The following is a 16,775-nucleotide window of genomic DNA, read 5'->3' on the forward strand; positions in this document are numbered from 1 at the left end:
CGACCCCTAAGGTTAATTTCAGTAAGATTTCATTGTTATAATCACCATATGAAATAAAAATTTTGTCACTAATTTTATAAAGAGTAAGGAAATTATCATTTTATGCCCTGTATTTAAATATAAAAAGATTATACACTTTCGGCAATTCAAATCAAATGCCATATATAACCCATCATTACATAGTTTGGATAAATTTTTTTATGAAGAGGTTCACAATACAAGTGGTTAAAATCTCACTTAAAATATATAAACATTATTGTGTTTGTATAGCATAAAATTGAAATTTCCTTGATTTCTACCAAATTAGGAACAAAAGTATTATTTCACATAATCAACGGTCGAATTTAACGGAAGTTAACCCTTGTGTGTGTGTAGAGAGAGAGAGAGAGAGAGAGAGAGAGAGAGAGACCATTTAGACTTAGACAAAAATGAAAAGTTTAAATAGGGCATGTTTGGATACCACCAAACATTACCCTACTTTTTACACTTAAGTTAGTTTGGTAAGTATTATTATAAAGGTAACTTAATACTAAAAGCTACTTAGTTCAATAATTTTTTTTTAAAAAAATAACTTTTCGACCTATTATTCTTTTATTTTTCTCTCTTCGTCATGGTCAATGTCAACGGAGGCTCTCTCATAGTCCTTATCAAAGGAGACCACATGTAATGGATTGTCCCCATCAAAGGAGGGGCCCACATGATGGAAAGTCTACATCAAAAGTGAGCCCCACTTGATGGATGACCCTATATTAATGTGGGCCCACATAATGGATGATCCACATTAAAGGTCAGCCTCTAATGATAAATAGCCCACATCTAAAGTGGATCGATATAATGGGCCACCCACTTCAAAGGTAGGGCCTACATGATAGATGGTCCACATCAAAGTTGGTCCACGCATGATGGGAAGTGGGCATTGAAGTGGGAACCCCACACGATGGATGACCCACATCAAGATGGGCCAAAACTGATGGATGGTCTACTTTCAAGGTCGACCCTTAATGATGAATGACCAACATCCAAGGCGAGCCCCATGTGATGGACAACCCACATGATGAACAATCCACATCGAAGGCTTCATAGGATGGATGAACCACATCAAGGCGGGCCCCACATGGTAGACAATCCACATCAAAGGTTAGCCCTAATGATGAGTGGTCCACATCCAAGCTAGGCCCAACATGATGGATGACCCACATCCAAGTCGAGCCCCGAATGATGGACGACATCCCACATTAGAGGTGGGGCCCACATGATGGATAGTCTATAGGATGGGTGGTGGATATTGAAGGTGAACCCCACATGACGGATAATAACATTGATGGTGGGTCCCCAATGATGGATGACCAACATCAAAGGTGGGCCCTACATATATAATGTATGAGGCACATTAAGGGTCGGCCCTTAACGGTGAATAGCTCACATCCATTATGGGCTCAGCATGATGGATGGCCCATATCAAAGGTGGGGCTCACACAATGAACAATCCACATCCAGGGTGGGGGTCACACAGTGAACAGTCCACATCCAAGGTTTGCCTCACATGATGAATAGTGAATATGAGGGTGAACCAAAAAAACATGAGGGATAAATACCCATGTGATATTGGAAACATAATATATTTTTTTACTTTTTAGCCGACATACATTGTTTACTAAGCAAGCTTGCTTACTTAATAAGTAGAAACAAAGATAAGCTATTTAAGGCTTTAGTAGTTTATCTAAAGTAACTTGCAATCAAAACCACCCTTTGGTGTAAAATAAAAAGAGGGAGTAGTATATATAAAAAATTTCGTGTAGTATAGTACTTGGGTTATTGCTTTGTAGAAGTGCGGCCCACTTTGATCCAAACTGTTGACATATTGGGATGCAGTGTGAAGGATCAAGAAACAAATATCTAGCTAACATACAAGTGGTTCAAGAAAGAAAATGACAAAAGTTTGCATTCAATGAATAAAAGATCAAATACTCTATCATCACTAGGATCTTCCAATGTGAGGGATTATGGGGGCAAGTATTTACAATGTGTCCTATCATATCAACACTCTGGATCATTGGACCATTGGGCCACTTGTATAAACTGATAGACCGAGCTTACTACGCAATATCTCAGCCCGAGCATAGTTACTATTTTTGGCCTAAAACCTTCACACTAGTAGACATCACGACCTTTTATAAATAGTTAGTTAACTATTTATAGTAAGTTGTGAATTCTAAGAGTTTTAGTTGTAGTTTGCTTGATTTCTCTCCCACTGCTTGGTATCCCTATTTAAAGGGTTGTGGACTCGTTTATTTCATCTATCAATCAAATTACGAATTTATTAGAATTTATTTCTATTTTTCTTGCTTTCTTTCGTCGTGGATTCGAGAAGTCTCTGTGAGGAGTCCAGAGAAGCTCCGTGGAGAGGGAGTAGTATATATAAAAAATTTCGTGTAGTATAGTACTTGGGTTATTGCTTTGTAGAAGTGCGGCCCACTTTGATCCAAACTGTTGACATATTGGGATGCAGTGTGAAGGATCAAGAAACAAATATCTAGCTAACATACAAGTGGTTCAAGAAAGAAAATGACAAAAGTTTGCATTCAATGAATAAAAGATCAAATACTCTATCATCACTAGGATCTTCCAATGTGAGGGATTATGGGGGCAAGTATTTACAATGTGTCCTATCATATCAACACTCTGGATCATTGGACCATTGGGCCACTTGTATAAACTGATAGACCGAGCTTACTACGCAATATCTCAGCCCGAGCATAGTGTAAAGGGTTGGCAATGGGCCCGTAAAAATCAAGGGTGAACATCTCTCCTAACATTTTTCTTTGTTGTGGCCACCATAATGTAGGCAAGCCTTTTTTATGTTTTTAGGCCTAAATGAGGGTAAATATCTACCGGTTGGAGTGGATCTTACATAAACATCGTAATGGGCCTCATGCGGCATCCTATACAATGGCTAGAGTGGAAGTTAATCCTTTTTATGATTGTATATGAAAAAAAAGTTTTTTGGAAGAGGTTCATTGTTATAGTTATCAAGTAATTGCTTTGTGGAAATGTAGCCCATTGTTCACTGATACAAATTGCCGGTGTCTTGGGATCCAACATAAAGGATATATGCAACGAAATATGTAGCCAACATATATATAAATGGTTTGAAAGAAAATGACAAAAAATTCGCATTCAATGAATAAAAGATCAAATATTTCATAACTTAGATATTCCATTTTGATGGGATTTTGGTGCACAAAGTATTGACCATGTGTTACATGGTATCAACATTCCATATCATTGATCATTGGGCCACTTGTATGAATTGAAAAACTAAGTGTACTACACAATATCTCCGTCGAGAGCATTGTATATAGAGGGCTAGCAATTGCTATTTATTTACCCCATTACCCAATATAACTAACTCGAAAAATTGAATTTAGATGTGTTTAACTTCTAAGTGGGCATATCCCACTTACACGTTTGATCGTAGAGTATTTTTATATTTTAATATTGAGAATTTTACAAAAAAACCAAATTAATATGGAATTTACATTCCAATACCTTAAAACAAAAGCTACCTCATTAATCATATAATTATCATTCCATTACCTTTTGTCAAGGAGAAAATGATTTAGTGGCTTAGGTGGGTCTAACAATGATACTTACATATATCCACCCCGACCACCAGGTGTATGTCACCTGACGTTAGGCCACATACCTGGAAATCAACTCCATTTATTATTCCGTGGGCCACATGATTAGCGATAATGTATAGGCCAATGCTCACCCTCCAAAATATTTCCAATACCCATGTGAATTACATATGAGTATAATTTTTGGGTCACATACCTAAATTTGTGTCTGTAATCTAATAGTTGGCATGAGTTTCATATAATTATATCATGGTAGGCCCAATAAAAATCAAGGGTATACATCTCTCTCCCAATTGTTTCTTTTGCTATGGCCCAACAAAATCACAATTGAGTCTTTCTTTTTCTCTCTAGGCGTAATATGAGATTAAATATCTAGAGGTTGGAGACATCATAGTGGGCCCATATGGTGCCCATACAATTCCTTCTTCTTTTTTTTTTCCTTTCTTAAGCAATATCTCTATGCAATTAAATTTGGATGTCGAACTTGATTTTTGGTGGGGCCACCACAATGTGTATACGAAATCCACTTTAACCATTAGATGTGTAATCCTAAAAGCAAAAAAATTAAGCTGACTTGTGAGGTAGTTGGGCCATCCCAAAAGAAAAAAGTTGGGAGAGACATGTCCATCCTTGATTTTTATGGGTTTATCATTGTGAATATATGAAATCACTGTAACCAACTAACCATTACATGCCACACGATTTTTATTTTTTGAAAGGTAACAAAAGCAGATTAATCACTCATATTACAACGTCCCTATCGCCAAATCTAACAAGTGTAAGAGCCGCACAAAAATTTAGGCCGGAGACTTAAAATTAAGGCCATCTGTGATTCAGATAGGCAATACCAAAGAAAACATTTTGGAGGGCAATCGTTGCCTGGTACACTATTTCCAACCAAGTGCTCCACCCGAATCACGGGTGACCTTGTCCTAACATGAAGGGTACATGCAACCAAATATCTAGCCATCATATATACCAATGGTTCAGAAAGAAAATGGCAAAAAAATTCGCATTCAATGAATAAAAGATCAAATATTTCATAACTTAGATATTCCATTTTGAGGGGATTTTGGTGCACAAAGTATCATTTAATTTAAATTAGACCGTACGAATTAGTGGTACAAATTTAGATCTATCGCCAAATATAACGCCTATTTGATTGTCTAACTATCAGATTGGTTGGCATTTATTGGACGGTCAAAATTAAAAATATCCAAGCCGCTTGTTTAATAAAGTGGCCAAGAATCAGCGGTTAGGATTGTGGATTCTTGGGTGTAACTTAGAGACAGTGGATCCCACGATGAACTCTAGTTTAACTTGGAATGTAAGACCATATGCACAATATCAAGTGCCTGTGTATTAAGCATTGTACTCTATCAGAGTACCAAACTAGTGCAACGAACTAGCCTCCTAATAGCCAATACCTATTTTAAGCCATGGGCAAAACACCCAAGCTCTGTGGGTTCCACAATACTGTATATGTAACATCCACTACATCCATTAGGTTTTCTCTTCAATAGGAGGCCCTAGGATAAAAATTATCCATAGCTTAGGTGGGCCACACCACATGGAACTATGGGGATGGCATGCTAAATATAGATACGAGGATACCATGAGGTGGGCCACACCACAGGGAACTATGGGGATGGCATGCTAAATATAGCTACAAGGATACCATGACGTGTATCTTTCATCAAACCTATTAATTACTCATGCCTAATTCACTGGGATGAAGTGAGGAGAAAAATGAACCTTGTTCAAAACTCGGATAGGCCATGCCACTCGAACATAAAAGATTTAGGAGCAATTTTACATTGTTCCCGTAGGTGAGACTTACATGGATATTCCACGTGCTCGTAAAACATATGTAGTGGACTACTGACATAGGGATGGGTGTGATGAGGTTGATCATCGTCTTCCTCAAGGATAACTACTCCGAATTCATGGAGCTTCTTTGAAATCCTTATAGAGATTAGCAGCTGATCCGGACTCAAAAAGTTCCTACTACAGGTTGCTGGGATCATCCAAGTGGGGGACTTTTGGAAACTCTTCATACGTGGTGAGACTCAGCAATAGTCATGATTACTTTACCCTGGGCCACACTTGTAAGAAATGGAAATTCACGCACACCTTGCAGAGATGCAGCCGAGAATGTCCAAAAATTTTGCAAGCATGTGTTTATAAAAGTGGGGTTTATCTGATAGCGCCAATCATCATCATAGTGGAATAAAAGTTTCCTACACCAGAAGATCGTAGCAGATGAATGTCATCCAATCCATTCAGTAGATGAAAAGCTTCATATCAGGTTTACTCTTCAAATTTTAGCCTAATCCTTGACATAGTTGTGCCACACAAATGGGAACAGCCAGGGGAGGTTAACGCCTACCATAAAAACATTGGAATGGAAATAGTCTATCATGAGATGTATATGCCATCCATCCCAGTGATGGGATGTGATTCATCAGGATGAAGGGACACCGAAATTCAATTCATTCCAAAGCTCATGTTGGCCAAATTCCATGAAAATATTAGGTTTGGGTGCTATACTGCATTGCTTTCTGTGGTGCTTCCAACCTGAGTTTTGGATTAGGATAATTTTGGGGATGTACGGTATGAGGAGATGCACCATATGCATAGAATGATTCTACATACACATGACCATAAACGCATATAACATTACTGATTGATTCAATCTCCTCTCCGATGGCTGTTTTATACGGTGATGCATCTCTCTCTTTCCTGGCTGTGAGAGTGATGAGATGTTGTGAAGGGATCTTTCTAGTTTAGATGATGGTAACCGTGATAATTCTGATATCCATTTACCCGTCTATCACACACATATTGTATATATTTGACAATATCTAGGGCTGTCAATAGCCACATTAGCCTGTAGCAATTTCGGGTCAGGCCTGGCTTGGACTGAAGTATCATGCTGGAGGGTGGGCTCACGGTTAAAGCTCCAGCCCATTTCTCAACCGGGCTAGGCTTGGATAGTGTACAAAAGCCTGTCAGCCCAGTCTAAATTTTAGTTTGGCATGTAATAGTTGTAGTGGATTTTAAATAACCATCATGGTGGGCCTGAAGATAATCAAAGATCAATGTCTCCCCTCTTAAACATCTTAGTGGGCTGTGTAAAAAATTAAGGGTGGGTATCGCTCTCCCAACTATTTCCTTCATATAGCCCACCTGAACCATAGATTGGGCTTTATTTGGGCCCTATAGCTAAATTGGGGTGTCGCACAGGTAATTGGGCTGGACCACTTAAACATTATGGTGGGGCACACTTCAGCTGGCCACACCTTGAGACCTCTGTCTCTACACACACCAACCTTAGGCTTGTGCTCAAGACCATCATAGACATTACGAGCCAAGCTCGATCTGGACTATCTTGGCTCTTCATGGGCCTGCATTAGGCCTGGACAAAGTTTGGCCTGACCTTAATCTGCCTGTTGACACCTCTAGGAATATCTGACCCGAAGCTTGATCCAACCCCAAACTGGCCTGTTGACACCCCTAAACCCGTATACAACCCCACCCATTTCACTATTTATTAAGAAATAAATGCTATGGGAGTCTGTGGGACTATGCAATCAATTACCATGAGCCAACAAGATTCAAACAAACATCATGAAATCTAAATTAAGCCAAGCCAAATATCTCACACCTCTTAGACAGAGTGTTTTGTGATCTGTTTCAAGCAAACATCTTGAATGTGGTCACTTGTGTATTCAATCCATATTATACAGACAATGTGTATAAATAGTTCAAACAAAATAAACCGTGGACATATGGAAATCAAAAAGATAAATAAAAAACAAAGAACTAAACAAGGTGCTAAATCTTTCCAGTTGAGGAGCTGAAACACATGCTGTAAAGATGGACAACCGCCAAGCTTCTTGCAAACCTACATTCCACAGAGGAGAAGAAAAGCAAATGTGAGACAAAAACATGCAGTAATTGCATTGGTTTTACGTAAATTGGCACTCCAATGATTTTCCCTTGCTTGTTGGTTAGCCCAACTTCACCATATATGTCACAATCACTGATAAATATTTTATCAGGTGGGCCACATGACAATGAATGAGCCTAGACAGTGATAGAACTATATGGTAGAAAACTTGTGTTTGTATCCCGTGGAGAACTAATGTTTATATACAACTATACAAAATCAAAGATAAACTCAAATATCCTGATATCATCAAAGATATCATAATCCTAGCATTCTAGTTTCCTCCATACTGTTGCCTATTGAATGTGAACGGACGTCCACATATTTTTTTTTCAACTCTGTATTTGAAAGACCATTGGCTGTAATGTTGTGATAGTCCCATGGCAACAATTTTGGGAATGCACCATATGATTTATGTGATGGCTATACACATAGCAGCATATTACAAACCCTGAATGAGTCCAATGAATAGTCATTTTGAGTAGTTTACATTAATTTGATGGTGTCGTTAGAGGTAGTTTTCATTCTTTGCATTAGCAATCTCACAATATTTTACTAGTGCAACTATTATGTAGCAGATTGAAGGATTCACCACTATGCTGAAACCCCTGAAACCTTTTTATCTGTCACTAATGACTCTGTACATAACTCATTAGTTTTAAATACTTTAAGTTCAAGTGGAGCTTGGATTTATGCTTGTAGTATGGAATTTCTTGTTTTTCACCCAAAATATACTACTACACAAAAAAAAATTTATTACATAGATTCCAAAGGAGGGAAAGAGAAGAAAGAATAAAAGGTTCATAATAGAATATTAAGGAGAAAAGTGTGGAATGCATTCTCCCTTTATTCTTTTCAATTAGAGTTATTAGGCTCTTGTTTTTTTTCAATTCGTTAATTGAAGGCATGAATTAGCCAATTTTATCTTCCAAGTTATTTTAGTTTAGTCGGTATCCAATTTGTGTGATGGGCAAAAGTTTTCAATTTTAGTCAGTGATGTAGAAAAGAAAGGAAATGTGTATTTACCTCACTTTGTAAAGAGAAGAATAAAAAACAAGTATTAACAACATGCCAAGTCTTCACATTTAATAACTGAATTTAAAAGATAACAAAAAGAGCCACAACGACTCTAAATACCTAAGAGGAAAAACAGATGCAGAGTTATAGAGTAAACATTGAATGAATTACAAGAAAATTCAGTTAGAAAGAGATCCAGTGAATGATTATATTATCCTCTCCAGAAATGAAAATCTCGAATGAGAAATTAGACCTGCCCATCCATGTATAGAGTACTAGATAGCTAGGATTCTCACATGGGGGCACTATGGTTCAAAATACTTAATTGTTGATCTGAGGGCCCACCATGGATGGGGAGTGTCGTGAAAATCTCCAATAGGAAAATTCAAACGCTTCAATAGGTGGGCACTTTCCTCATCAAATGTGGATGGATGGTCTACTTTATTTTCACTTCACCATATAGTTGAATTGAAGTATGATCTTCCCAACTTGGAGACTTCCTTGACAACCTCCATTTTTGTTGCGCCATCAAATCAACAATTTAGATCATTGAACAATGGGTCTAAATGTATGGAGCTCTAGACTATTTACTCTATTCACGATCATTCATTTTGCATGATATATATTTTAGGTGTGACATAGAGGGCCTCACTTTCTGGACGGTTTTGACTGAGGAACAAAGATTCCACACAATCAGTGGCTATGTGCATATGCATTGTCAATAATAATTGCCTCCATGAAAGGAAGTGCTAGTGTTCTGGGGCCTTAGAAGTCTTCCAATTTATTAGTATAAGATGTATAAAGCTGAACATAATTTCAGGGTGCTAATGTTCTAGGCCTTAGAATTCTTCCAATCTATTAGTATAAGAAGATGTATAAAGATGAATATATGATCTCCACTCCAACCATTATATGTCACACCAAAATTTAGTCATGAGCCCTAAAATTAGGCCCACAGGGGATTCAGGTGGGCCACACTAATGGAAACAGTTTAGAGGGTGAGTGTTGCAATGTACACTGATTTAAATCATGTGATCCACCTGAATCATGAATGGAGCTGATTTTTAGAGCATGGGGCCTAGCGACGTATCTAGTGGTTGGGATGGATTTCACATAAACATCACAGTGGGACCCACCCGTGCTGCCCACCCCTTCGGCATCACTTGTCCCCATTGAGAAATATAAGGGAAGGTATTCTATTGATAATTACTTAGATTGGTGAGATAGCTTACTGAAGACCTTTTAGCAAAGGTACAAGATTGTAAATTCTATAATAAGTAGGTAGTTTATCATAAAATTCTCTTAAGGAAACTATAATATACTCCTTTCTACTTTAATAAACTAATAACTGAATTTCAATCCTACAGCACATTCAAACGCAGACTGGGAGAAGGCTAGAAATCAGGAATACTCATAAAACAATACTAGCAATTTGAAAGGTATTGTTTTAGTAGATTAGAGGAGTAGCATCTTTAAAGTAAAGGACGAGATAAATAACGAAAAAAGAGGGAAGTTGATTACACTAATATTCACTGCAGTTGTCATTTGAGGAGCCTGTGTAAAGAGAAAAAAGAAAAGAAAAAGAAAGATAAATAAATAAAATATAAGGTTTTAGATGGGAAAAAATTTGATAATGAAACTACATACAAATTGACCATTACAAGGTTCTAATACGTAAGAATACAAACAGAGCTCAAGCTTCAAGTGTTGTGACCGTTGGTATGAAGGAGCCCACAACGGATCATGGTTGGTGAGAAATACAACATCATTTTGTGCATGGATCCGATGGATAGAATTTGGGGCATGGTCCATTAGACTAGTACTCATTATATCAAATAACTTCCATCACATAAATGTGGGTGGACTAGGGCTTGAAAATCTTCTCAAGAGAAGAATTCTAATTAATTAATGGAAAAAAAAAAGGAAACAAGAAATTGTAAAAATTCAACTGAAAAGAGGGAGCTGGAATATTTATGTCATGGCTTATCAACAACAGGCCACCTCAGATTGATGGTCTTTAATTCTATGCTTACAGACCATAGCCTTAAAAAAAAAAAAATCAAAATCTAGAAATTCATGACACCGTCCCATTGAAGGTAGGCCATGACAGAGCAATGGTTTGGATCGCCCAGTGGCAGATTGGAGCAGGCAACCTTTAATCCCCGGCAACGGCGCCAAAAACTTGTTCACTCCCCAAGTATAGGGTTGTGATGTAGTAATAAGCTCGGTGAGACCGAGGTCGAATCCCAAGGAACTGAAACCTATACATTATCTGAAACTAGGTAGAAATAGAAATACCTAAGATGAAATCGAAATCAAATATAAATTGATGAATAATGGTGAAATACTAATCTAAAACTTAAGGAATTCAGAGGAAGGAAACTAGGGATTCAGAGGATCCACTTGTAGAGATCAGGGTGATCTTATGCTTGTTTCAAGAACTCAACTGGACTTAGAGTCCCCTCTTCATCCAGTTGAAGGGTGTAACTATGAAAATCAAAACTGAACCTCCTTTGATATAGTTTTCAAGAGATGAAAGGTATATGAATTAGGATGGATTCCATCACCAAACCATGCCTAGAAGACAAAGCAAACAACAGAATTAAACTAATTACCAACCAATCAACAATGTATGAAGGTTAGGAAGGGTACCATCATCCGACCATGCCCAGGAGACGATGGTGAACAACGGGGCTTCCTAACGTCATAAACATATAAGGAAAAAGGAAATATTCAAAGCCATCGCAGATCCATTGTAATTTCAGTCACAACAGACCATTAAAAATGAAAAACATTCCCTTAATTAACTAAAATCAACATCAGTTCAGTAAAAACAAAAGGCATAAGCTAAAGGTCTCCCATCACACTACACGCTTCACCTCTTAGCCCTAGCTAAGAGGTTTAGCCTAACATGATGAGGCTAGAACACATAAGAATAAAATGAAACAAAATAAAAATCTCCAAAAGAACAACTCTCCCTGACCTCAAGTTCTCCTTCAATCTTCTCAGCTGCCTCCCCCCTTCTGTCCTCCCGTCTCTCTCCTCTTTTATCTCTAGAGTCGGCGAACCGACTCTCTTTGTGCTCCACCGTTCGCAGCAGACTCCTCGTGGGACTCTGCTCTTGACAGCAAACCATCTTGCATTGGGGTGATTGGTAGAGCACAAGATCAGCGTCGGTGGAGAGATCCACCACGTCCATTAGATGCGCCTCGCAATTTTGATCAGAGATGGACGGTTTTGGATTGGATTTGGTGTGGTCCACGGAATCAATCACGCTGCACTTTTTTGAACGCTGCAAAACAGTCTTCTTGTGACCTCTGTAGCGGGAATTTGTCAATGTGATATTACCCAAATTCAACATGGGTTTGACTGGTTTTCACCCCTCTGCGTGATGAACGGGTTGGATGGTCAATCTGATCGTGATCGGGATCATAGAACCAGCCTTCAGCGACCAGGTTTCTCAGACGCACGGCCTTTTACGCATTATCGATTGCAGCGAATGCTGTGGGGTCCATGTTCGGAGTCGAATGAGAAATCCACTCCGTCCATTAGTTTCCCCCCGACAAACCAATGGAACCTGATTGGTTTTGGAGCAGATTCATGGTGGACTGTGAATCATTTCAATTCACCGTCAGTCTTCCATTTAGACGGTCGAAAACCGATCTTCGCTGTTTCTTGAAATTCCGTCATCTAGGCTAGGATGATAGGGAGCGTGGGCTTCTGATGGACGGTCCTGATTAGCCTGATGGGCCCTGATGGTGGCCCACAGGAGTTGACTACCACTCCCTGTTGCAAAACAGAGACCGCACAACCGAGCGCTGTAACGTTAGTGGGGCCCATGATCGGTGATGTTACAAAAATCCACTCCGTCTACTCGTTACATCTCGAAAAACTGTTTATGATGGTCGATTTTGGGAGAACTTCTGGCGTGGCCCACTGAATTGTAAGCCAGCCGTCCGTCATGCATTTAACGGCTGGAAACGCGCATACACTCGCATGGGGGAAAAAGGACACCTAGACGTGGGTTAAAGCTCACATTCGGACACCATGGACGGTCCAGATCTAATATATAAGTGATGGGTGGGGCCCACAACCAAGAACCGGAGACCGTCGTCAAGACGCTTTTGCGTTTTGATTTTTGGAAGAAGAAGTCGGTTAAGGGTTGTTTGGACCGATTCTTCGTTTCTATGCACGGCCAATGCACTTATGCACTATGCACACTCATACTCCAGTGGAGTCCATTATGATGTTTTCGAGAAATCTGCTTTGTCTATCCGTTTTGTTAGCTCATTTAAATAGTTGAGACCAAAACTGAAGAATATCCAGATATCAGGTGGGCCCCACTTAAGGATTTAAGGGGTTGATCTATCCGTTGGGCCACTTCCATAGCTATCCAATGGCTGATTTTTTATTTGTACGGTTAATTTTTTATCCTCAGCCAACATATAGAGTTTTGAACTGGACGGATGGTGGGAACCTTACGATCTTGCATTCTGGACGTCTTTCGGGCTGCTTGAGCATCAGTTTCTCGATTTTCTTGGATCCCTGGCATGCAAATCTGTCGATCTTAGTCTCATGGGGTCCGTCACATGCTTCGGTGTCATTAGAGCGTTAAATTCATGCTTTAAGCACCCTTTTTCGGTCCATGCTCGTAAATACACTCTGCATCACAAACACGATTAAATCGAGCCATTAAACGGTATCATGCTTGTAAATCCATACAATAACTAGGTCTGATATGCAATATTTGACCCACAACACAACCCCCAACTAGCATTTTGTCAGTCCCGAGCAAAGCATGCGAAAATTACTTTCAGAACTAAAAGACAATTCCTATCACACAACAGGAAAGAGTGGTGATTGATCAAAAAACTTCTATTGGGACATAAAAGTTTTCAATCAAGCTGCGATTTTTTTATTTTTTATTTAAAAAAAAAAAAAAATCTTTCTCCAAGTTTGTGCGATCTTATCAACCATTTTTATTTTTAATGGTGGGCATTCAATCATCAATGTTTCCTATGGTATGGTCCACTTGATATGTGGATCTGCTTCATATTTGGGTTAACATACTAGAATGAGCCGGAAAAACGGTTAGATGGCGTGGATATACAATACATACATCAAGGCGGGCCCGAAAGTTAGGACCGCACCTAATCCCCTCTCCAAATGTAGAAATCGAAAACACAAGTGAATGATGCATGTCTTTCGTGTCATTTTACCTCTCATTCTACCAGATGAATAAGGGGTTGAATGCGGGCTTTAAGGCTCTCGTCTTCCCACTCCACCTCCTCCAACCATTCTTTGGTTGATGAGAATCTCTTTAGGTTTGGCGCGCTATTGGGTCCCATTGGGATCTTCTTGAAATTCTGACACCTCTCTAATAGAAGATATTCTAAGGAAGGCCAATCAAAAAGTACCCCAACTCCTTCGTAGAAGCTTGTTAGCTGTTTTAACCCCACTAATTTTAAAGTCCTTAACCTTGGAAGCATGCCTTGATCTGCCACTTCATTGTCTACTTCTTTTGCTATTATCGCCTCCATTCCCTCGCACGAGATGACTTCGAGATTTTCGAGTTGCGAGAGACCTTGGGCAACACTCAGTGTAAATAGATTCCGGAGGCCGTGACAATTATAGATGTCCAATGTTTGGAGGTTAGGGAACATTCCTCCATGTGGAAGTGAGTGAGGAGTACACATCAGTTCAAACTGCCTTGACCCTGACGATGACGATAATGATGCAGTTGTGATCTCTTCTTCTTCTACCCCTATCAATGTCTCCATCTTCTCGCACTCCCAAATGTGAAGGTTCTTTAATTGCTGAAGTCTTTCTGCCAGCGCAAGCGAGAGGAGATATCTCAGTCTCTTGCAATGTACGACTCTTACCTCCTCTAGATGGTGGAGGCTACCAAGAGGAGGAACGGACCCCTTCCAAATACTCGTCAGTTCTGGTAGACCAGACAAATCGAGTTTCTTTAATTTTGACAGCAGAGCATCTTCTTTTGAGGTCCCTTGGAAGTGAAAGACTTCCACCAACTCGTCGCACCAACTTACATCGAGTTCCTCCAGACTCTGTAATAGATCAGATGGCATGATATTAATTAATTTATTACAATAGAATACCTTAAGCTTGCTCAGGTTTTGGAAGGAACCAACTAGAAGTGGGGCCCAGTAGATCGTCTTTATATTCTTCAAGTCATACAAATTCAACTCCTTCAAATGCTCAAATACATTTTGCAGAGGCTCTTCTCCTTCTTCCACACTTAACAAATGTTCCATTTCACCACATTCTTTGATAAGGAGGATCTCTAAGCTATTGAAACCAAGTTCATGTGATTGACTAACATTCTTGAGACCCTTACAGCCCATTAATTCTAGCTCGTATGTTCTTTCAAACAACACCTTAACCCAACTTGCAATTAGAGTTGGTGAATTCTCAATTTTCATACTCCTTGTTACCACACTATTCATGTAATCTCCACCCACGCATATGCGGAATTTCGTCAGGTTTTTCCAAGGACCAGGGATGTCCCAAAACAAGCATTCGACATTTTCCACATGGATGTAGTACATTCAGGCAAACCAAGGATGCTAGCTCACCAAAGCTAGCATTGCTTTCATCTCCTTTTCCATCAACCTCCCACTTGCTAAAGCTTCTTCCCATATACAATTCTTCTAAGCAGGTTAGTCTTGATATCACATTACACGGTACCCTTTCGAGATAGATGGTATTTGACAAATCCAAGAGCTTTAGATTGGCCAATCTTCCTGTTTCTTTTGGGAGTTCACAGATGCCGGTTTCTTGTAAGCAAAGTATTTCTAGCTTCTTCAATCTGCCAATAAGAGTTACATCTTTTAACTGAGGACATCTATCCAACCACAACGTCCGAAGATTTTTCAGGCCCTCCACTGATGGGGGCAACATTGAGATATCAATGCCACATATATCCAAAACTTTAAGGGAATTCATCCCTTGAAAGAAATCATCGGGAATCTCTTTCAATGAATGATTCCCAAACAAAAACAAGGTTAGGAGCTGAGGACATTCAATTTGATACGGAAGTTTATTAATTTCATTGTACACAAATGAAATCCTCTTACATTTCTGCACATTTTCAATCTCTGGCCACTCTTTCAAACCTACTTTGGCTTTTACCAAAAACCCATGCTCAGCTCTTGATGCTATTGATACGGCGACGTCTCGAACAACATCATGCATTTTTACAGAGTTTGATCTATCTCCTTCTAGCAACAAGCATGAAGCCTTAAGTTTGTCGAACAACATATGAACTCTACATGATGCTTCCTCCAATGTATTAACATCCTTGAAGAGACCTTCCCCAATTCCATATTTCATCATCTCATTTTCAGAAACAGAATAACCTTCTCGAAATAAACAGCAAAACAAGAAGCATACCTGGGCCTCCTTACTTTCTAAGTAATTGTAACTCATCTCCAAAGAAGAGAACACCTTCTGATCCATACCCTTGATGTTTGTTGGATTAGACCTCTGTAATTGTAGTAGTGCATCATCCCACACTTTTTTATCCTTATCTTGTAATGCCATTCCAAGTGTGATGATCGCTAGAGGCAAGCCCCCACATTCCTTGACAACTTCTTTTGCCACAACATTCAATTCAGAGGAGTCGACAGCATCACCTGCCTTTTCCTTGAATAGATGCCATGCCTCTTTTTTTGATAACACATTGACAGGGATCTTTGCCTGGCTCTTCATGTGACTGCATACTTCCACTTTTCGTGTAGTAAATGTAATCTTACAACCCCTATCATTCCATTCTAAAGGGATTCCTATGTCATCTAGATCCAACCTTTCCCAAAGATTATCAAAGATTAAAAGGATCTTCTTGCCTTTCAGCAGATCCTGCGTCAATCTCTCTGACAGCTTCCCTGCTCTTACTACTTGACTCTCTTCCTTGAGTTCCAGTCCCAATTGCTCTGCAATCTGGTCTTGAATCTTCTTCAATTCAGGTTTCTGGGTTAGGTTCACCATGATCGCCTCTTGAAAAAGTTCTTCACTGTTCACCTTTCTAGCCACTTGTTTCATCAAGGTCGTCTTGCCTACACCCCCCATGCCATACACTCCGATCATGTGATGTTTTCATTCTTCATTGCATGAATGTCCTCAGCTCCTAACCTTGTTTTTGTTTG

General features: G+C 39.3%; 2 protein-coding genes across 2 annotated transcripts; both read right to left on the minus strand.

Annotated features, from left to right (window-relative positions):
* Window positions 1-7,257: 7,257 nt before the first annotated feature.
* On the minus strand, window positions 7,258-15,179 carry LOC131220102 (disease resistance protein RPS5-like). Its single transcript, XM_058215072.1, has 3 exons — window positions 13,830-15,179; window positions 10,132-10,164; window positions 7,258-7,548 (listed from the first exon to the last, which is right to left on the minus strand). Exon 1 carries the CDS (start codon window positions 15,177-15,179, stop codon window positions 13,833-13,835), a length of 1,347 nt encoding a protein of 448 aa, XP_058071055.1. The 3' UTR covers window positions 7,258-7,548; window positions 10,132-10,164; window positions 13,830-13,832.
* An 18-nt stretch (window positions 15,180-15,197) lies between these two features.
* Window positions 15,198-16,698, minus strand: LOC131220103 (probable disease resistance protein At4g27220). The gene is made up of 2 exons (XM_058215073.1): window positions 15,319-16,698; window positions 15,198-15,230 (listed from the first exon to the last, which is right to left on the minus strand). Exons 1-2 carry the CDS (start codon window positions 16,696-16,698, stop codon window positions 15,198-15,200), a joined length of 1,413 nt encoding a protein of 470 aa, XP_058071056.1.
* Window positions 16,699-16,775: the final 77 nt, after the last annotated feature.

This window comes from Magnolia sinica, chromosome 12, assembly GCF_029962835.1.
Source record: "Magnolia sinica isolate HGM2019 chromosome 12, MsV1, whole genome shotgun sequence".
Classification (NCBI taxonomy): domain Eukaryota; kingdom Viridiplantae; phylum Streptophyta; class Magnoliopsida; order Magnoliales; family Magnoliaceae; genus Magnolia; species Magnolia sinica.

Bases quoted from the DNA above. Each gene is read 5' to 3' on its own strand.
- LOC131220102 (XM_058215072.1), bottom strand. From the start codon at position 15,179: ATGTACTACATCCATGTGGAAAATGTCGAATGCTTGTTTTGGGACATC.
- LOC131220103 (XM_058215073.1), bottom strand. From the start codon at position 16,698: ATGGGGGGTGTAGGCAAGACGACCTTGATGAAACAAGTGGCTAGAAAG. The intron at 15,231-15,318 runs GTACCGTGTAAT...TTGATGGAAAAG, and splicing joins ATACCATCTATCTCGAAAGG to GAGATGAAAGCAATGCTAGC.